The following is a 23,740-nucleotide window of genomic DNA, read 5'->3' on the forward strand; positions in this document are numbered from 1 at the left end:
GTTACCAGCTTGGGCTTCTATATGTAGCTCCACCGGAGAAGTTAGCGGGAGCCGCGTGCCAGGCAGCGTTCTGGGGGAGAGCGGCACACATGGCATCGATAGGGCAGCCGTTGCACTGAGGTATGACTGATTCTGCCCACGCAGATAGCTGCCGAGTGCCTCGCCATACTCTGTGACCAGCTCCAAATATAATGTACATTAGAGAAGCACAGACAGGAAGAGGCCTTTCTGTTTGCTGGCGTTCCAAGAGGAGCCGCAGCAGATGCTGTGCTCTGTGAAGTTAGTGCATTTATTGAACGTCATTAACCATCCTGCTCTGCTTGGATTTGAGGAGATTATAAAGTGTCAGGTTTATTCTTAATGACACTTCCTAGTCTTAAAAGAAATTATTATAAACACAATTAATTATAAACAAATTTGATAACCCTTTTGTCCTCAGTGTTACATTAATTATATTTAGGCTCTCAGAGACCCCCAGAGAAAATTGATACTCTGATACTTTTTTATGCATTTATTTTATTTTTCATTTTTTCTTGATGAATGAATACGATCACATTTCTGTCCTGAAGAAACAGACGAAAAACCTTTAACGTCCATGGAACCTTTTCATTCTACAAAAGGTTCTTCAGATTATTAAAATGTTGTTCACAAAAAAAAAGGTTCTATTAAAAACTCTTCACTGAAACAGTGTTTAGAAACCCAAAATGTTTCTTCTATGGCATTGCTGTGAAAGCCCTCTTTATTTTTTAAGAGTGTAGGTGCTGATTAACATATTAAAGTAATTTGAATGGGAAATGAGGTTCATTTAAAAATAGCTATTATAATTATTACACAATATGGGTCTCTGGGACATTCAAACTTAAAATTTCAACAGAACATGAAGGTTAGACATATTAATAAAAATAGAAATATGAAAATAAACTCAAATTGATATTGACAAATACAGAAATAGACTAAAAAATGTAGAAACATAAAAGCCCACCGCTCATTTCTTCTTCCTGTCTGAATAAAACAGGTTACCGTGAGTATATTATATAATTGCGTTGTCTTATTAATCAATAAATATAAACATAATACATATGTAATAATACTTATTAACATTAATATACCTAAATATTAACATTTTCATATTCACCACAATTTGGTGAAAGAAAATTTTCACTCATGAAGAGTCCAAAAAGTGCTGGAAATTCAACTGCAGCCAGAGGTGCTGATTAACATTAAAGTAATTTGAATGGGAAATGAGGTTCATTTAAAAATTGCTATTATAATTATTACACAATATGGGTCTCTGGGACATTCAAACTTAAAATTTCAACAGAACATGAAGGTTAGATATATTAATAAAAATAGAAATATGAAAATAAACTCAAATTGATATTGACAAATACAGAAATAGACTAAAAAATGTAGAAACATAAAAGCCCACCGCTCATTTCTTCTTCCTGTCTGAATAAAACAGGTTACCGTGAGTATATTATATAATTGCGTTGTCTTATTAATCAATAAATATAAACATAATACATATGTAATAATACTTATTAACATTAATATACCTAAATATTAACATTTTCATATTCACCACAATTTGGTGAAAGAAAATTTTCACTCATGAAGAGTCCAAAAAGTGCTGGAAATTCAACTGCAGCCAGCAGTTAAGATGTAAAGAATTTAAGGGAATGAAAGGAGCATTAAGTCCTACATGAAAGAGAAAGTACAAGGGCTGAGCAGATAAAAGGTGAGAAAAGCAGGCAGGAGGGACGATGTCTTTTTTCTTTCAGTTGTCTGCCTCATTTAAAAGGCAGCCATTGTTGAGCGCCCTGTGCACACAGACAGAAGGCAAGCAACAAGCGGCCTGTCTTGGCCCTTCAGACAATGCAGTGGTGCTACAGCCTGTCAGGGGTGGGGGAGAGGGGTCTGCATGGGGGAATATTTTTGGTTTAGGGAGGGGTACGCCATGCACCCTGCGTCCCCCAACAAAAGAAGACGCAACCCCAACTTAAATGTTATTATGCGTGTGTGTGTGTGTGTGTGTGTGTGAGTGTAGGTTGTGGTGCTGTTTGGTGAGGAGTGAGAGGTGCAGACAGGGTTCTCCACACAAGCACATTCAGGGGTCTGTGGAGCTCGCTTGAGCACAGATAAAACACAACATTTCTTTTGTATGAATCTTCTGTAGCAGAAAGAAGGGGGGTTGTCATATGTACTAAATGATGATGGAGAAGAACTGCAAATCAGTGAACAGGAGAGTTTAAAGAGTTTGTCGATTTTTATATTAACATTTTCAAATCCAAAAACTTGTACAACTGACATTGAAATGTTTGAAGGAGACTTTAAATGTAATGCTAAAAAACCTTCAAAAAGTAATGCAAATCCTTTACCTCTTAATATTTGTCCTGTGGAAGAATATCACTTGATTGCAATTCATTTATAGCAATGGTTTTTGAAAAACTCTATTCTATTCTATTTATAATCATACCATTACTCCAGTTTTCAGTGTCACATGATCCTTCAGAAATCATAATATGCTGATTTGCTGCTCAAGAAACATTTCTTATTATCAGTGTTGAAAACGGCTGCTTAATATTTTTTAAATGTAATAATTTTTTGAAAATGTCTTTAATAGAGAGTTTAAAACAACAGCATTCATTTGAATTAGAAATATTGTCTAACAATATAAATGTCTTTCCTGTCCTTTTTGATCAATTTATTGTCTTTACAGAATAAAGTATTGATTTCTTAAGCCTGCTGACCCTAAACTTATAAACAGTATTGTGTATACTATGATTTTTATACAGTGATTTGATCAAACAGCTGTCTGAAATACTTGGTTCTGATTGAACATTTGTGGCATTCAGTGTTCACATATTTCAGCATGATGACTACTAATGACTATAACTGACAGTTGTCCCAAACAACAGACTTCCTAGCTGTGTTTCTGACATGTCTCTCTACTTTTCGCTCTCCTGCTTCTCAAATAAAAATAATAATTTCAGCTCAAATCAATATTTCATGTCCACTTAAATGGTAAGAAGTGCTATAATGTACAATCAGTCATTATTATGAAATACTCCTTAATCTGAGACTTATTGTGCTATAATGACAGGTTGACTTTACATGATCCCTTACATATATTAGCCAATACAGTTCAACACTTCAACCAGAAATTATGTTTTAGAGGACTCTTGCATTTCCTTGTTATACTGCCTTTCAATGTTGGAGGCCCGGCAAACCCTTGATGTGACTCGTTTGGTCGGCTGTTTCTTTCTCTCAGAACCAGCTGTTGGTAGCACTTCTGCCCACTGTAGATAAGTGGGCAGCAGGGTGTGGGATGTTGATAGGGGGTCTTGGCAGGATTTAGGCAGCAGCGAGTCAGCACTTCTCCTGGGTGCAGTGATGTGACCTTATTGGGGGGGGGTCAGATAGACATTGCATATATACATCTGTTTATATACCTATATTAAAAAAGGTATCCATACCTTGCAGAAAAATATCATATACACTTCTGTTGAAAAGTCTGGAGCCAGTCATTTTAATGTGATGGTAAAGACATTTAAATGTTACAAAAGATTTCTATTTCAGACAAATGCTGTTCTTTTGAACTTTCTATTTATCAGACACTATTAAAAATGTCACAGTTTTCACAAAAATATTGAGCGGCACAAATGTTTCAACATTAATAATACAAATTGTTTCTTGAGCAGCAAATCAGCATATTAGAATGATTTCTGAAGGGTCATGTGACACTGAAGACTGGAGTAATGATGCTGAAAATCCAGCTTTGCCATCAAAGGAATAAATTCGATTTTGAAATATATTCAAATGGAAGATAGTTGTTTTAAATTATAAAAAGTAGTTAACCAACAGGTCAGTGCACACTCTACAGACACTTTCTGTGTGTTGTAAAAGCTTTGTTTTTCCTGGTGTTCTGCAGCTCAGTTCCTGCAATAGTCATTTCTAAAGAGACCCCACACCTGTCCACCCCAAACGTGTGACTCAGCAGGGCTCAGACACTCTTTACACATGTGGTTGTAACTCCACATGAAGAACAGACACGCTGTTAGAGCAGAATATCACACTCCAACACCTTCCAGATATGACCATGCCAATACAGACCTCACATCCATACAAACATTACCATAAGGATGTTAGTGTCAATGCATTTTTGGTATACAATAACAGTTAACCATAGTATGCATATGACTTTTTTGTCGTGAGCTAGTTTGCGTACAAAGAGGAGCATTGTCGTCTCAGCCGGAGATGCCAAGCTCTCCGCTCACTGCGAGGTCCGGCAGCGCGGGCCCCATCTGTCGCCTCCACCAACCTGCAGCAACTCAGAGTGGCCCGAGGCCGACTCGCAGGATTAATGCGCACATCCTGAACTGGGTTAGGGAGAGAGAACGTGGGCTCAGCCTGTGGGACCTGGCACAGCCAACATGCCACATTCCCTCTCACAATGCTGCATTATCCACCACCGCACAGCAACCTTGGCAGGGAGCTGAAAAGAAATCCTGAAGGAGGACGGATGAGATACTGGTACTTTTAACATTGATGCGTCCTCCAAAAGGCCTCTTGATTTTGTCTGTGTATTTAGCATAGATTTGTGCAGAAAATGCCTCTGAGTTTGCAGGTTATTAGGCGTTTGTGATGAGGGAACTTTGACAAACAAGACATATTTTACAACCAAGTAAACACTACAGGCACTTTGTTTTAAAGGCATAAGTGGCAGTCTTGGCTCGCTTGGTACCTATGCAGGATAAGACATGAAGAACGCCACACATTTGACATGAATTCCAGCTTTTTTTAAAGGAATTTTATAGAAATTTAGGGATTTTGGGTCTTCTAAACTATCACTAACTAAAACTATAAAAAAAAATTCAGTTGTTGAAATAAAGGTATAAGACAAAATATAAATATTATCTGAAAAAAAAAACTTACATAAAAAATAAAACTGTGGCTTTGGCAAATAACTGAAATCAAATAATTTAAGTTGAAGTACTTAAGTTACTAAAACCAAATCTGAAAATAAAAATAAAGCTAAATATAAATATTAAAAAGAAGATGAAGAAAAATTTCCAAAAACACAATGAAAAAAACTAAATCAGAAATTGCTAGTGAATTTCACAAATAATTACAAAGTAATGGAAAGTAATAAATTGAATTAAACGTAAAATTTTTAAGCAGAAATACTAAAATTGTATTTTCTTGTAAAACATACTCAAATAATCTTATAATAAAATAAACAGAAAATAAAAATAAAATCATTTTACAGTGTATAACGAAATTAAAATGTAAAATTTTATGAAAATATGAAAATTTAAAATATGAATAAATGATAGTAGCCTATTTAAATACTGCTAATAACATCGCTTCTAAATGATCAAATGTTAATTTGAAGCCGCAGTCTGTCAAGGTTCGATGCATATAAAACAAATTGTTATTTGCCACCATTTGCACAATTAGCATCAATTATTATGTGATAAGTATATCTACAATAATGACAGTATTTTTCTAGTTTTATTGACTTACCTCACCTGGCAAACATGACTTCTATTTGTTAGCATCTATTTGGTAAAATACACTCTTATAATAACTTTTATCATTACAGAAATGATCATGGCAGAATTATTTTTTTGGATGTGATTGGGTGATTTTCTGCCACAGTGTTTTAGACAAACACTTTTTAACCAACGATAATCATTTAAATTAATTATTAAAGACACATTTATTTGAAAGTTGCAATTAAAATCCAGTTGGTTTGAAAATCTGAGGGGGTGGGTCATTTGTCAGAAACAGTAGCTCAACCTCAACACTGAATTTCATTAAAGCCAGACGCTCTTAATTTCAGCTTCACGTCTGTATTTCATTTCCTCATTCTGAATGTCTCAGTGACTAGTTTTGTTTCACCAACATATTCTTGAAGTAAATATGTAGAACAAATCTGACACATTCAAGTCATTCCACCACCAAAAACATCTGCCTCTTCTTGTTGATGTCATGAGCTGCGTCCCCGTCCCAGCCTGAGATCAAGCAGGCCTCAGAGAGTGAATGAGTGAAGAGTCGCCCTCCTCAATGAGCGTCTGCACCCAACACACATCTGCACACAGCATTATCATTAGTGCTCCCGCATCGCCCAGGATCACTGACAAAATGAACAATACCAACAATCACTCCCTTCAGCTGCAGCCATATGGGCGCCATACTTAGATTGCAGGGGAAGAGGAAAAAAGACAAGCAATTGTACTGGCATCTGTTTGGCAGTCCTTAGAAGCTGTTGCAAGATGAATCTGCTGTGCGAGGAAAGTTTTTCCCTCTGCCTCTCTCTCTCTTTGGACAAGTGAAAGTATTGCAGGTTGCGCTCCTGTAGGCCGGCTCTCGCAATTACTGTACCTGCTCTTTAATGTGGCGTCCTAATGGGATGGGCGAGTACAGGCCCAGATGGTGAGACAGTGCTTTCTTATAGGTTTCTTCTGAGGTGGTGCATCTAGCTGGATTACCTTTCCCTTTCAGTGCAGCTTTGAAATCTCTCAGTTACAAGAGGTTTTATCATAAGAAAAAAAATTCCAGCTTGCATGTAGCATTGAGGGTCTTTATCACATTCAGTGGCCACAAAAAGTGTCTGGACACTTGAGTCACGCTTAAAAATGTAGGCCTTTGCATTGGAAACCATCAAAAGCATGCAAACTAGCATTTCACGTAAAATAAATAAATGCATACATAAATAAATTGATTTACCTAATAAAACATAATATTGTGTATAATACATAAAATATTAATATATATACAAATATAAAAAGCAAATAATAGTTATACAAATGTGTATAAATATAAAATATAATAAATATGAAAAATGAATTAAATGTAAATCAATATAAAAATATATATAATATATATATATATATATATAGACAAAATATATAGATATGTGCTATCATTTTATGTCTGTATGTGTGTGAGTATATACAGTATGTATATATATATACTTTATATGAAATATAAATATAAATGTAAAAGTATATATATATCAATATATAAATACATTAATAATTGAAATATATATATATAAATATATTTAAAATATATAGATGTAGATATATAGAAATCTATAGATGTGCTATAATCACACACATATATATATATATATAGTATATGTATATATATATATATATGTAAAAATATAATAAAATATAATTAATATAAATAATAATAATAAATACATTTAAATCTATATATACTATATTTATTTCAAATACATAGATGCACATATAGATTTACAGATAAATGAAAAATGATCATAAATAATATTTGGACTTTTTTGGACTTTGTGGTTGTCATATGTTAGTGGGACGTTCATAGTTACTGTGATGATCTACACCTGGAGATACTGTGTTGGGACACCTGTGCAAACTCATTTTACACACCCACTAAAATCATCATGACTCTAGTTGGTTAAAATTAATTACAAAACAGCTCAAAAAATAAAGTGAATCATTTGTTTTCAGATGCCACCTGGTGTAATATTTTGTTTAAATTGTAATAATATTCGTCAAACATTTTTAAGTGTCACTTGTGTATCCAGAAGTGTCCACACACATTTTGGAGCTCCTGTATAACAATTGGCGAACATCTGAACATAACTTAAAGACTTCACCCTCCTGCAGACTTCCAGTTCTGCTGGCAGGTTTATGTGTTTGTACAGGCCGTGCCTCTTTGTCGGCCAGTCCGTGTTGTTCTCGTCCTATTACACCCAGCCGTGCAGCACTACAAGCCTTGCCCAAACAGGGCAATCCCTCCTGGGCAAATATTTAAAGTCAAAACATCTCTGGCTCCATAAAGCTAGTTGGGTGGTGTGGCTACATCTGTCAGTTGGGGGAGGTGTGTACGAGAGAGTGTGCGTGTGTGCGGACGAGCGCAGCAGCTGCTGAAACGAGTCTGGACGCTGCTGACGCAACACCTGTCTGGTCTGGAGACATGGGGAAGCAAATGTCCAGGCAGAGCTAGCCACAGACTCCCACTGCTGTCCAACCACAGGGTGGACGATGAACTTAAAGAGGGCCACGCTTCAAAGTGCTGCCTTTTCCAGCAATGATCACCATTGTGCATGTGTGTGCCTTGCCTGCCAACAAATATTGAGTTACAGTCATTTTGACTTCAACTATGGATACCATTTAAAGGAATATTCCGGGTTCAACACAAGTTAAGCTCAATCCACAACATTTGTGGCAATGTTGATTATCACAGGAAATGATCTTCACTCATCCCTCATTTAATTTTTTTAGTTATTTAAAAAAAAGCTATCTATCTATCTATCTATCTATCTATCTATCTATCTGTCTGTCTGTCTGTCTGTCTGTCTGTCTGTCTGTCTATCTATCTATCTATCTGTTACAGTGAGGCACTTAGAATGGAAGTAAATAGGGCCAATTTTTGGAGCATTTAGAAGTGAAAAATGAGATGGTTATAATTTTATAAAAGCACTAACATTCATTTTCCTGTTAAAACTTGTTTATTATTTAAGTTTTTTACTGTCACTTTAGGGTTTTAAGTATTACACTGTCATGACAACAGATTTGAAACATAAATACATTTTCTCATATAAGGCGAGTTCGCTTTTTTCCCTTTTTTTACATAAAAATTTACATTTATTGTTTACATCATGTTGCTCAACTCATGAAACTACAAGTATTTTGTTTACAATTAATTTTAATAATCACCAACATGCCACAAGTGCTGTCAGTTAAGCTCAACTTGAATTGAACTGCACTGCTATAATTCTATAATTCTAATAGAAAAAGTAGGTAACACTTTATTCTAAGGTGTCCTTGTTACACACATTACATCTACTTACTATTATAATAACAATAAGGGATGCATAATTACATGCAAGTAACCCTAAACCAAACCCTAATCCTAACCCTATATATAGTAAGTACATGTAGTTAATTAATATTACTCAGTACTTAATGTATAATTACATTGTAACTTAAAATAAAGTGTAACCAAAAAGTAGTTCCTGGCTAAAACAATGTCAATAAACGGCTGCACGCCACTCCTCCGAAACACTTCGGACTCCCCTCTCGGCTAATGTTTTTCTGAGCCATGTGTTGCGTCTATAACCTCCCTCCAAAACCCAACCCCCAGCCCTTATGCCCCACAGACAAACACAAACTCCACAAGTTTCCCCCCAAAAAGCAACAGCCAGTACTCTAAACTCATAAACACCCCCCTGCACACACAGCCAGCCCCCATCTGGCGGCCCCTGGCCCTGCCCCCGTTGGAGCTGGGGGCTGGGGTGGAGCTGAGGTCAGGGATCAGGCAGACGTTGGCCCTTTGCTCAACAGCTGCCCGTGTTCACAAGCCAGGAGGAGGAAGTGGCAGCCGCCACTGCAGCAGCAGCAGCAGCACATCTGCTCTAATGAGTGTGTCAAAGCCACTAATGCACAGACACACACACACACACACTGATCTGGCCCTCCCCTGACCTTCTCTTCACACACTCTGCACACCATCAGGCCAGAATGGAGCCCTTTGTGTGGCAGTGTGTTTGTGTGCGGTGTTTCGTGAAAGGTTCAGGGCTCTGTTGTGTAATGAGTCAGCTGTGGCAAGAGGAAGCACTGCAAAGACATTTAAATTCATGAAACACAAACACACACACTGTGAAGGGTCTGAAGTACATTACACTTCTGAAGCAAAGTTCAGATCTTACAGTATATCATCTATCTATCTGTCTGTCTGTCTGTCTGACATTCTATAGTTTCTATCTATTCTATCATTCTGTCCATCCATCTATTTTTCTGCCGTACTGTCTATCGTTCAGCCGTTCTACAACTATAAACTATTTTTTATCAAATATTTTTAGTTCCTTAAAGAACCTTTTAGTTGAACTATTTTTTTCATTGTGTGATGCACCTACAAACTGTAAGAAACTACTGTTTTTCTGTACACAAAGTTATTTTTACTATTCAAAATAGAGAATTTTCCTTCACTGTAAACAATTATTTTTCAAAGTTAAACAAAACCAATGATCATTGGAGTGCGTTTTACAAGTAAACATAAAAATTATAGTATCAAAATATTTTGACATTACAATGCGCATATTAATTTAGGTGTACTGTATTTGCAACATTTGTGGAAAAGTATTAACAACAACAACAGTGATCAAATGAAATAATACACTAAAATGATTACATCAAAACCTAACACCAATGATATTGTCAGCATCAGATCTAAATCATAATCAGGTTAAGCTGATATGGTTCATAGAAACCAGTCCAGCGAATTTGTAATGAGAGCAGGAAGACTCCTTCAGTCTCCAGAGTGTACAGTATGAGAGATCTCACCATTCTCACCACAGTCGTCACCTCCTACTACATCGCACATATGTGTACATTTATATCCAGACACCTTCACCAGCCAAACAAGCCAACACACATACCTCTAACATATAGATCTGGTTGTGAAAGCAAAACATTTCTATTCCAATATCTTCAGTAACACAATGTTTTTTATGATCTGTACAGCACTCTTTAGTTTTCATTAATACATGACCAGAACTTTCTACAGCAGTATAAAATAGTACGTAATAAATAGTAACAGTAATATGAAGTGATAATATTAAAAACAACTTTTTGACTCTTCTTAAATCATATTAAAACTACCTAATAATTCAAGCAGAAATCAGTGTTTACTGAGTGCTTTTTTGCACAGATTGCAGCTAGCCCACAGGTGTCATTTCCACCACAATCAACAGTTTTGCTCGTTATAAAGTTTGATCAACATTCCAAATGTAATGTAAAATGTAATTTCCATCAAACAGAAGCTACAGATTGATGTCACATTGCAAGTGACCTGCAAAACGCTAAAAGATGAGGGAGGGAAACAGACATTTTTACAAAATTAAAATGAAAATAATCACCTGAAAATAGACTTCCCTTTATTTAAAAGTACCCTAAACGTTTGTGTTCATAAAAAAACAGTTTATGTCTGTTTTTAATTAGTTTCCAGCCTTACAGCTAAATTTAACCTCAACTAGGTCATGCATATTCAATTCAAGTTTATTTGTATAGCGCTTTTCACCATACAAATCGTTGCAAAGCAACTTTACAGCAAATTAGGTTTCTACCATATTTAGTGGTAGCTTAACAGTGCTATATGATATAATATCATAACATTGACCAATTAATATCTAAACTCACCGTAGAAATACGGGGGGAAATCCAAGAACAGAATGTTATCATTATCTAGGAGTAATAGTGTAGCATCACAAGTTACTGTCAAACGTAATTACGGGGCTTTTTCCTTCTTGTTAAAATCAGCGGATGTCGCCGTACAACGTGTTTCGAGGTAAATGTCTCCCCCTGGTGGTGTGTTGTTGAACCTCGTATTTCCAAGACGAGGGCAGTTTCCGGTACCCGTCTCGTTATCGATTACAAAAACTGCCACAAAATACTGCTAAAAATGAACAAACACAAACAAGAAAGTGTTTCTCACTATATTACTTTATTGACTGCAGTGTCATGACAGTTGTCTGCCATTCATCCCAGATAAATGGAGCGAGAGTTTAGGTGCAAATCCCACTAGATGATCATGCACACCAGCAAAGTGTACAGTAACAGTAAATTCAAGAGAATATGGCTTTGTGTTCTGTATATACATACATGAAAATCCAATCAGCAGCAATACAACACAGAAACAGTAAAGGATTTCAGAAACAGAAAAGGTTGTGTGTGTGCAAACATACGGTTGTTTGAATGTTTCAACTGTCCTATTCTTGCCAATTTAATTTGTTCAGAGGAAATTTTGTGATAATACAAGATAAATGGCATGTAATAGATGCTACTAAACAAATAAACAGGTTACACCATTTATTCAGCAGCTGTGAGCAACAGAAAATGCAAAGCATCACACCATCATCAATCTGAAAAGGAAAGCGTTATCATTCTGGGTCTTTTACAAAGGCTCTTTATATAACAGCATTAATTTATCCATTAAGATACTTCTTTGGACACATGTACACTTGGCAAATGGCAATGACACTAATGCCCTCGAAAAAGCTAAAGGAGGTTTCTCAATAAAAGCTCAATCAGACTAAGGATTAGTTTTCAAGTTTCGTTGTTCATCTGTATTAACAAGGCACACTTTATCCTACATTACTTATGCATGGGAAGGTGCAATACTGAGGGTGAGACAAAACGGAAGAAGCAACTCTGTAAATGTGCTACTGGAGGTCAGAAAAGCAGACGACCTGCAGCAGCTAGCAACCACAGAAGTTGTTCAAACATCAGTGTGTTTTACTGGCTAAACAGAGTCGTACATCCTGAGGTGGCGTCTGAATTCACACAAACGTCTTAAGGATCTATACTTTGACAATCTATTTTGAAAGACAAGCAGCATTATTTGACAATTTGAATTATGAAGTCTACATTATTATTGTCTTGTCTAATAAAAACCTTCCCACTAGATGGAGCCATTTTAAAACTGAAAACTCAAAGTGTTTGACGTGTAAGAGCAATTTCTAGTAGAATTTTATATATATATAATATATATATATATATATATATATATCTCATCTCAAAGCATGCAAAACAGAACAACAAAAACGCAAAATGAATACAAACGTGTATATATATATATATATATATACGTTTGTATTCATTTTGCGTTTTTGTTGTTCTGTTTTGCATGCTTTGAGATGTGCAACGTTTCCCTGTTTGCATTGTGCTTTTGTGTGATGGAACTGAATAAAGGGAAGAAAAAAAACATTTCTAGTAGAATTATATTTAGACTGACTTTATATTATGTGTTATAGTATAAATCATACTATGTACTGACATTTCAAATATAATTATGATACAATGCACTTATTGTCTACATGCATGTTTTTACATTGTGTTTATAATTGAAAAACACCTGCAGTAACTCCATCTGCATTTAAAGGGGTCATATGATGCGATTTCAATGTTTCCTTTCTCTGTACACGACTACAAATCAGTGGTTAAGTTGAATTTACAACACTGTAACAGAACAGTTCAAACCAAATATTCAGATGTGTGCAGCACATTTTATGGAGGATTGTTTCCTGATCCTGGAAGAGTAGACTACAATGCCGGCTGTTCTGACTCACAGACTGTAAGTACGTTTTTCATATTTAAAAGATTTGCCACTGACGATTCAAACGTGAGTTTTGGGCAGTGTAGAGTAGCGTTTGTTGTTTGTCATTTCTCCGATCACAAATGCAGACATGATTTTATGTTTACGCGGCGCGATGCAATGCAACGCCTAAAAAGACAGTATAAATCATTATAATCCGTAATTATGTCCCCACTGGATGCAACAAATGTCTCGTTTATAATGGGTTTTCATGTTTTTGTCTCGTCGCTCCGGCCGGACAGGGCATCACAATATGGTAAGGGGCATAACATTTCTGTCACACGCTTGAGGTATTCGGCCAATCACAACGCACTGGATAGCTGGCCAATCACAGCACACCTCGCTTTTCCGACCGATGAGCTTTGTAAAAATCGACGCGTTTCAGAAAGGCGGGGGACAGAGGAGAAACAATAACGTACAGTATGTGGAAAATAATGTGTTTTTTGAACCTTTAACCGCATAAACACATTTCATTACACCAAATACACAAAATAATGTTATTTTTAGCAACATCATATGACCCCTTTAATTTCTGTAATATTTCATATGTTTTCTTTTAACTTTTATTTGGTTAAAGACACTATGTATTGCTATGTACAAGTGTGACAATAAATTTGAACTAAAAACTACACCATTTAGACTTCTTCATGTCTTTCCCACAATTTTATTAGTTTCCACTGTAGAATCCTAATAGTTTCAGGATTTCCTTGATCTTGGAAAGCCTGCTATTATTATTTATAAGCACGTGTTAAGTCACTGTAAAGCACATTATGAATAGGAAATCATAAATGTCTCATACACAATGTATTCATTGTCATGTAGTGTGACAGATTACTGACTGCTCTGTTCCTCCAGCCTCATTATTCCTGTTCAAATCTATCCATGACAATAATTGTGCTTGACTAAAGTCAGGGTCATTACTGCCAAAACACTCATAACACTGAATGCACCGGAATATAAACAGTAGTGCGAGCTCATCCAAACAATGTGAAAACAAAAGAGGAAGTTAAGCAGCTGCTTACGTTGTTCTGTTCTGTAGGGAAAGCTCCAATCCCAACTCTCGTGGTGTAGGCTTTGACAACTCCATAGACTTCACCCACGTTCTGGGGCGGCATGCCCAGACCCGTACACACCCCTCCCACGGTGCAGTTTGAGGAAGTCACGAACGGATATGTCCCTAAACAAAGGCGTCAGATCAGCTCTGCGTACCAGTGAAGTGTTAGTGAAGCTTTAGGCAATGTCAGGGTTATTTTCATGACTGTATGTACAATAATAGACCTTTGCGTCTGTCAACGCCTATATTTAATTGTAAAAAGTTAGAGGCACACAACACTGCTTAAAATCAAATGACAAATGATTTTTTTTACATAGTGAAAAATAAATTAAAGCAAAGTTAAACCTATTATAATAAAAAAATTAAATGATAAAAATAATATATTAAGAAAATTTAAATACAATTAATTAAACAAATAGAATTTAAAAGTGACTGAAGTGTTAGTAAAGCTGTAGAGAATGTAATGACACTGTTATTTTTATTATGTAGAGTAATAAGCATCTACATCTATCAATGTCAAAAAAAAATTTTTTAATTACACAATACATAAATCATTCAACCATAAAAAAAAATAGTAGGAACTATAATGTTTTAAAATGACGGATAAAAAAAAAATCATAACATGAAATAAAATAAAATGTGTGAGACTGTATTACTGACTTGTAGACTTATTATGGTTGATAGTTCACAGGACTTAACTAATATGGGAGGACTTTCCCAGAAGTTCACAAATGGGAATCAGCTGGTTAGCACATTGCATAATCTTATATTACACATGGTCTGGGAATGGTATGTACAATGTGTTTCGGTGTTTCCATTACTCACCAAAGTCTATGTCCAGCAAGGCAGCATTGGCACCTTCCACCAGAATCTTTTTTGAAGGCCCATGTAGCGCCTCATACATGAAGAAGACTCCATCTCTCACCATGGGCTTTATCCTGTCTACATATGTCTGAAAAAACAATGTCAGAAAGTGTGGTAACCCTTGTTGTCCGTGTGTCACAACAGATGTTACTTTTATGAATACAGTAATTAATAAATGTATTTTAAAAAGTTAACATTATATGATAACTGATATGTTGTCCTATAAAATCTTGTAAACCTAACCTACGGAATTAACTGGTGTGGCATCTAAGCTTCTCACCTTGAGTTTCTCAAGTTCACCATCCACATCAATCTCCAGTGAAGGGTACATAGACTTATACTGCGAGGCCAAATGTTTAAATCTGTGAAATAAGACATGAGACTGCTCAGCTGACACTGTGATAGATCAGTTGCTCTTGCTCTCAGCTTGTTTCTGTCGGATTAAGACCTGGATTAAGTGTTTTTACAGAGGGTGAGGCTTAACACAGTCTATGGAAATGTGGCATGAATGGGTAAGATAGTTGAGTTGTCAAGCTCATTGGAACAGGTAAGCACACCCTAACCTCTCTGAGAACTCCTGAAAGTCAGCCAGAAGGTCACATATCCTCAGGCCACTGCGAGCTGCTTTGGCAGAGTACACGGGACCGATTCCTTTTTTAGTTGTTCCTAAACTAGGTGGTGAAACAGAAAGAAAGTGAGACTCGTGAGTGATATTCACATGCATTAGATAGACACTTTTTTTTCCCCATGTTGGTTGCTTAAAAAGAGGGGTCTGCAACCCTTATTCAGGGCCCCCTAAGTAGACATAGAGAAGTGAACCCGTTACATACAATATTGTATAAAATTAAGTGTAATTTTGTTTACATACACATTTTTATTCAACACTTTAAACTGATGAAAAGTGAGAGTAAAGACATTTACAATGTCTTTACTAAAATAAAGAAATGCTGTTCTTTTGAGCTTTTTATTCATTAAAGAATCCTGAAAATCTGTATCAGTTTTAGAAAAATAATAAAGAGCACAACCTAATTATGAATACTGACAATAACATTTTCAACATGGATAATAATAAATGATTCTTGAGCAGCAAATCAGCATATTAAAATTAATTAATTAATTAATTTATGCATTTAGCAGACGCTTTTATCCAAAGCAACTTACAGTGCATTCAGGCTATACATTTTTTACCAGTATGATATGATATGATATCTAAAAAATGATATCTAAAGGATCATGTGACACTGAAGACTGGAGTAAAGACGGCAGAAAATTCAGCTTTGCATCACAGGAAAAAATGACATTTATAATATTAAAATAAAAAATACTTATTTTAAACTGTAAAAATATTTCACCAAATTACTGTTTTTACTGTATTTTTAATCAATTAAATACAGCCTTGGTGAGCATAAGAAACTACTTTCAAAAACATTAAAAAAAAAAAATTTTAGACCACAAACTTTTGAACAGTAGTGTACAACTAAAAGCCATTGAATGAATCATTATTGATGTACATAATCATTTATTTGTACACTACATTTTAATTTCACATAATGTTTTAATGTGAGAGGGACAATGAAATATTAATCTGAACTTCAGATTCTTAAATTTAATGCCAGATTTAGCCAATATTACATTTAATATTTAATTTATTTTATTTGTCATATATTGAATGTTATGTTATTAAGAGTATAAAATGTTTTCTTTTTGCAGATATACATATAAACTTCACATTTCACATAAAAGAACTTAGCACTGAAAGTCAATTAATAAGACCAAACTGAGCGGTTAGAAAAGCCACCAATACACATGACTAAAGTTAATCTCTCAAAGCATTTTTTCTTTTGTTATGAACTCATGTCATAACATGTTGCTAGCGTGTTGTATGCGTGTGCATAAAGCAAGGTTTTTACTTTTTGCCAGCTTGCTGTTGCCTCTCCTGTTCCTGGACTCCATCCACAGCTTGATGGAAATCAAACACTAGAGGCAGGAGAGTGTATACATTACAGTGAGACAACTCATCTCTCTGAGCTCTGAACCCAACATGCCAAAGCAGGTCACCATAACAACACTTGGGTTGACTACAATTGATCCTGTGTCCTTTCATTATAACCACTCTTGAGAATCTAGAATTACAACAATAGTCTAAATGCATAAGGCTGATGATACACGGGGCAACTTTTTGAGCAATGTTGCTGGGCAACTTTGGTTAATGTTGGTGTCAACGGGCAACCAGGTGAGACACAGGGCCCATGACCGATCTAAAATATCCAGACAGAAATCTGTTACCCATTCTCAGTGGAAAAGTGCCCAAGCATCACTGCTCAAAAATAGTTGCCCGACAAAATTGCTCAAAAAGTTGTATCATCAGCCTAATAATTCAAACACAAACCATTATTAATTTTAAAGGACTCTTTGATTATGTGACATTTGAGAGCAATATCTGCCTACTTCAAATCCCAAAAGCTAAAGCAAAGCATAACAAACACACACACACAAAAAAACTGATGAGTAAAAATGTATTGATGCATCAAACAACATTTTAATGGATTAATTAAATATTATTATTGATATTAAGCTATTATGGCTAGCTAGATTTGCAGTTCCTGAAGGGAACAGCAGTGCTTGCAAGGCATAAAAAGAACAGTGTTAAAGATTTAGGTTCAGGATTTTTTGAATATGGTGTCAAAGGGAGGTTTTCAAAATTTGATCATAAATTTCATATTTAAAAAAACAGACATTACTGTGAGAAATATTACCAGTATGTTAGACGGGCATCAATAAAGTGTCTTGCAATAACTTTAATAATACCTACTGTATTATGTTTTTTTTTAACCAAATAACAATTCTTGACCATTTTTGTTGTAAAAAATATCTCCAAATCCAGAACACCCAATGTACTTAATGTATATCAATGCATTCATTTGGCTTAAGTTACATACACAACACTACCATTCAAAAGGATGCATTAAACTGATCAAAAGTAAAGACATTTACAGTATGTTACAAACGTTTTCTATTTCAAATAAATGTGGTTTGAACTTTATTTTCAAAGTATACTGAAAAAAAACTATCAGTTTCCACAAAAATAGTAAGCAGAAGAATTGGGTTTTTTTTTCAACACTGATAAAAATATATGTTTTTTGAGCAGCAAATCAACATCATATAATGATTTCTGAAGGATCATGTGACACTGAAGACTGGACTAAAATACAGACAATTCAGTTTAGCCATCATTGCAAATAAGTAATATTTCTAATTTCTAATATTTCTATGTCATTTTAAATTGTAATAATATTTTACAATATTACTGTTTTTCCTTTATAACTATATAAAGTCAAATTTTGCTGTGTTTGCAGCTGTGAATGTAATTTTGGGATATGATGGTGTTTATATGTCATGAAAGCCATCAGCCTACCGATGTGTGCACGGTCCGAGATGATGAGCCTGTTCTGCCAGCCTTCCAGACCTGCGAGCAAACTCACAGTTAGACTCCTGTGAATACTCACTAATAATTAATCATACAGCCCAAGGGCACAAAAACAGTTAAACAAACCTTTTCCTTTCCGCACATTCTTCTCAGCCTCCTCGAAGAGACCCGGCAGGTGAATGACTACACCATTACCTGCAATCAAATGAGGAGCTGTCAGTCATCACTGTCCAATTCACCCTGGCCTGAAGTGTTAAATAATGTAGTGTTGGAATATTACAGCAAGTTGTTTAGCCACAGACAAACTCATGCACTTTGTACAATCACAGAAACGTGTTTCTTGAGTCATGCTGTTATCGTTTAAGTTGTGAAAATATCACAGATGGACAAGCAAGTTGTGTGCTTGTCCAGTCAACATTATTAACTTCATAAATATGCAAAAATAACATTAACCAAAGTTTATAAATTTACAGTGAGAATTCTTAAAAAAAAATTAATAATAATAATAGGAGCAAGAGAAAGAATTACCCATTTACAGTCTGAAAAGTAGTGTTGTTTTTGGCGGCCTGTTTTAATTTTAGTTTTAGTCTAGTCTTTGTGTGAAGCTGCCATTTTAGTTTTTATTAGTTTTAGTCACGTTCATACTCTTTTTAGTCTAGTCAAGTTTTAGTCAACTAAAAGTCTGAGCATTTTAGTCTTATTTTAGTCAGAATTATCCATGACTATTTTCGTCTAGTTTTAGTCGACGAAAACTGATGACATTTTAGTCTAGTTTTAGTCAATGAAAATTGTATTTTAGTCTCTTTTTAGAAATGCAATTCTATTTAACCCAGCCAATATAGTATAAGTACCTAGTAGCATAGACGAAACCAACATTTTCTTTTAGCCAAACCCATTTCAAACAAGGTTATCTAACTTCGATGTGATAATTTGAAAAGTATAGATATTCGGTACAACAGGGAAGAACTGCAGAATATAATGTCATACAGATATTTTTAATATTATTTAAAAAAATGTGTCTATCAATGGTGGCAATCAGTAGGCTAATTTCTAATGAAGAGACCAATTTATATGACAGAGTTTAATGTAGGCTTTTATTCATATGTAAACATTGTGAGATAGCTAGTTATAATGGTAATTAAACAAAGTTTTGCTCACTCAGTGTATTTTTGATTTTACAGCTGGGTAATTTTGTTGCAATAGCACGAGATAACTTGATTTAAAACTTTGAATTGAATAAAAAAATGACAAGGAGGCTAAGCAGTTAATAATAAAATAAGAACAAATAAAGAAATTACTAATGATAGCACAAATAAAAAAAATAACGATAGGCCTACAAATGAAATAAATTGCTTTTTAGTTTTTCGGGTAGGTCTAACACACAGTAGGGCTATTAAGATATATATATATATTTTTTTTACCAATTATCCAAATAATGTTTAATCCTAGAAAGCTATTATTATCAGAGGACACATGAGCATCACGGTTAGCAGATCAATGAATGAGAGGGCAGCGTTACCAGAGTTGCCCATATACCACACCTTGTTACAGCACAGTAGGGCTATTGCAAACAAAAACAATACTGTACTACATCGATGTTTCCTGTCAGCTTGATTTTTGAGTGGACTTTGCTGTTCCGATGAGCATGAACGGTATATGAGTGGAGCACTCACATGGGCCGTGAGCGACTGAGTGGAGCGCACACACGCATAGAGGGGGATAATACGCAGAGCGTCACACCACGTGAAAGTGAATCCTGAGTGGTGAACTAATTTTCGGCAGCCGGAATTTCATTGCATCTCTAATTATTGGTGACATTAGAAATGGATATTATATAATAGCTGCTTTTTTGAACATTTTAGCAATTTAAAAATATTAAAAAGGATTTTTTACACGGCACACTGGTTGGGAAACACTGTTCTAAATAATGCCGCGAGTGGGGCTTGAGGAAGTGACGTCGCCTGCGTCTGTGCAATGCGACCTGATGCAGCCCCTGAAGTGAGACACAGGAAACAGAAATACTGCAAAATAATAATAATAACGCGACTAAACGAGACGAAATAACTTTATAACATTTAATTTCGTCTCGTTTTGGTCAATGAAAATGAAGAGACATTTTAGCATAGTTTTTATTTTGTAAACCACATTTAGTCTCGTTTTTATTTGTCAACAATATTGCATTTTACATTTAATTATAGTCATTGTCACATGACCAGCATTTACGTTGCGTCTCGTCTCGTTTTCGTCACGTGATAAAGGTTCGTTGACGACGAAAGCAACACTACTGAAAAGCCCAGTTGTGCAATTCCAGGTTTTGGAATGAAAATAAATTTGGAATGATATGTGTGAATAAAAATCACACATATCAACCCTTGAACCCTGCAACACAGATTTCTGAAACCTGTATAATCTAATGTACTATGAACATCAATCACTTCCAATACATCATATTAATCTACAGTGCTGACATATGAATCAGAAGGCCAAACACAGTAATGGCCATTAGCAAAATTGGATTTTGCAAATAAACTGCATAGATTGCACTCAGCTATATTAGTCTGGATATGCTGGCCAACATCCAAACACTCCAACAGGAAGCTGTGGTGTTGTTTTCAAAGCAAGGACTGAGATCTATATGCTGAACTGGTTGCATGAGAACGTGCACAACTCATATAAGACATTTTATCCGAATGGAGGGAGGAAATTTGATATATTACTCACCAATGAAGGCAGTGACCATTGGGTTAATAATTCCACTGGGTAGAAGGTGGAAGTCATATTCCACTGAATCAACCACGACTGTGTGTCCTGCATTGTTGCCTCCCTACAGGAGAGAAGAAACACAAAGACTTTTCGATCCTTGAGAAGATGACATACAAATCTGGGATAGTTAGTTCACATCAAAAATTCTGTCATTATTTACAGTACTAACCCATGTCATCCAAAATATTATGACTGACTGACTTCATGGAACATAAAAGTAAAATATGTTTTGAGAAATGCCTCAGTGTTTGTCCATACAATGGAAATCAATGCGATCCAATGTTGTTTGGACCTCAAATATCATCTTTTCGTGTTCCACAGAAGAAAGCAAGTTTTTGGGTGAACTATCTCTAACTATCCCAAGAATTACTATGGTATGGTATAGACATGCTTAGACATGCAGTTGTGAAATGGAAAATTTGAAGCATGTAAACAACACTGATTTTGGTTGCTAGGTGTGGATTTAATGTGAGAATAGCTCTATTGCTCAATTAGACAAGATACATGTAGGAAACCAGACGGAATCCATTTAACATTTTCTGTATGAATTTTGTCTTGTACCCTTCAGAATAGAGTTAAACATGGTAAAATGCACTAAAGGGGTCATCGGATGCCCATTTTCCACAATTTATATGATTCTTTAGGGTCTTAATGAAAAATCTATAACATACTTTGGTAAAAAATTCTCAATGGTAGTGTAAAAAACACCCTTTTTACCTTGTCAAAATCAGCTCTGTTTTCAGAACGCAGTTCAAATCCATGTTGCTTTAAATGCTAATAAGCTCTGCTGACCCCGCCCCTCTCATCCGTGGGTGACGACTCACGAGCCATTCTCATGATACTGTTTACTTTAGCCACGGAACTTGCTAACTAGCACGTTATTAGGAAAGGCGATTTGCAAAGATTCATAAAAAACCCTTATATTCACTTCTTCTGTAAATGAAGCTGGGTCATGAATGATTCGCGTGAACAAACGCATTTAGGCAGATCGGGGATCGGCACATTCCTTTCAAAAAACGAAAGTATCGTTAATCCTCTGCGTCTTCAGCGGCTCAGATGTCGGGAGTAAATGACGACGGCTATGTTCATTATTACATCCAGCAACAGAACACCTCAATCGCTTAATCGGAGACATTCTTGTCTTCCAAGTTCCACTGCACCGGAGTCGACACAATGGCGGACAGCTCACAGCTCACTCAGGGCAGGTCCAAGGTAAGACGGCCTTGTCAATCAACTATCGTGGGAGGGGCCTGTGCAGAACTACGGCATACTGACAGGAATCTCAGAACAGCCTGATTTGAGAAAGGGGATTTTATAATAGGGATTTAAAAAAAAACAATGGGTGGATTTTTATCATCATAGGGTGGATGTGTACACACACTTCCAACACACATTTATGCTCAAACAACAACAAAAGTGAATTTTGCATCCGATGACCCCTTTAAGCAGAGCTAAAATTACTACATTCTTATTCGAGGCTTAAAGCACAATGAAATTAACATTGTAAATGAATGTGCAAAGGGTGAACATTCCACATTCCAGTTCTGCAATTACATAAAGAATGCAAACTTGATTCCTTCCTTGTTGACACGTGACTAAAGAGAAGGGAAACCATAGATTACAGACTCAGACCACACTTGGCATGCCAACTGTTACCATCGTCAAGAATCATCAAGAGTCCTCACATACAGGTGCATCTCAATAAATTAGAATGTCGTGGAAAAGTTAATTTCAGTAATTCAACTCAAATTGTGAAACTTGTGTATTAAATAAATTCAATGCACACAGACTGAAGTAGTTTAAGTCTTTGGTTATTTTAATTGTGATGATTTTGGCTCACATTTAACAAAAACCCACCAATTCACAACAAATTAGAATACTTCATAAGACCAATAAAAAATTTTTTTAGTGAATTGTTGGCCTTCTGGAAAGTATGTTCATTTACTGTACTATGTACATGTACTCAATACTTGGTAGGGGCTCCTTTTGCTTTAATTACTGCCTCAATTCGGCATAGCATGGAGGTGATCACTTTGTGGCACTGCTGAGGTGGTATGGAAGCCCAGGTTTCTTTGACAGTGGCATTCAGCTCATCTGCATTTTTTGGTCTCTTGTTTCTCATTTTCCTCTTGACTGGTGAGTTTGCTGGCCAGTCAAGCACACCAACACCATGGTCATTTAACCAACTTTTGGTGCTTTTGGCAGTGTGGACAGGTGCCAAATCCTGCTGGAAAATGAAATTCAAAAAGCTGGTCTGCAGAAGGAAGCATGAAGTGCTCCAAAATTTCTTGGTAAACAGGTGCAGTGACGCAGTGACGTAAAAAACATAATGGACCAACACCAGCAGATGACATTGCACCCCAAATCATCACAGACTGTGGAAACTTAACACTGGACTTCAAGCTACTTGGGCTATGAGCTTCTCCACCCTTCCCCCAGACTCTAGGACCTCGGTTTCCAAATGAAATACAAAACTTGCTCTCATC

At 35.8% G+C, this 23,740-nt stretch overlaps 1 protein-coding gene across 1 annotated transcript in view; it reads right to left on the reverse strand.

Annotated features, from left to right (window-relative positions):
* Positions 1 to 6,023: 6,023 nt before the first annotated feature.
* The window catches only part of LOC107587881 (adenylosuccinate synthetase isozyme 2-like), a 47,524-nt gene continuing 29,807 nt past the window's right edge, over positions 6,024 to 23,740 (reverse strand). Inside the window, exons 2-12 of the mRNA XM_016275839.1 lie at positions 21,213 to 21,315; positions 18,618 to 18,686; positions 18,480 to 18,530; positions 16,975 to 17,041; positions 15,628 to 15,735; positions 15,345 to 15,426; positions 15,026 to 15,152; positions 14,169 to 14,323; positions 7,649 to 7,790; positions 6,388 to 6,521; positions 6,024 to 6,077 (exon numbers count right to left, since the gene is read on the reverse strand). Coding sequence (XP_016131325.1) covers positions 6,024 to 6,077; positions 6,388 to 6,521; positions 7,649 to 7,790; positions 14,169 to 14,323; positions 15,026 to 15,152; positions 15,345 to 15,426; positions 15,628 to 15,735; positions 16,975 to 17,041; positions 18,480 to 18,530; positions 18,618 to 18,686; positions 21,213 to 21,315 — 1,092 coding nt within the window. The remainder of the gene's footprint in view (positions 6,078 to 6,387; positions 6,522 to 7,648; positions 7,791 to 14,168; positions 14,324 to 15,025; positions 15,153 to 15,344; positions 15,427 to 15,627; positions 15,736 to 16,974; positions 17,042 to 18,479; positions 18,531 to 18,617; positions 18,687 to 21,212; positions 21,316 to 23,740) is intronic.

Source organism: Sinocyclocheilus grahami, unplaced genomic scaffold (genome assembly GCF_001515645.1).
Source record: "Sinocyclocheilus grahami isolate Dianchi unplaced genomic scaffold, SAMN03320097.WGS_v1.1 scaffold96.1, whole genome shotgun sequence".
Lineage (NCBI taxonomy): Eukaryota > Metazoa > Chordata > Actinopteri > Cypriniformes > Cyprinidae > Sinocyclocheilus > Sinocyclocheilus grahami.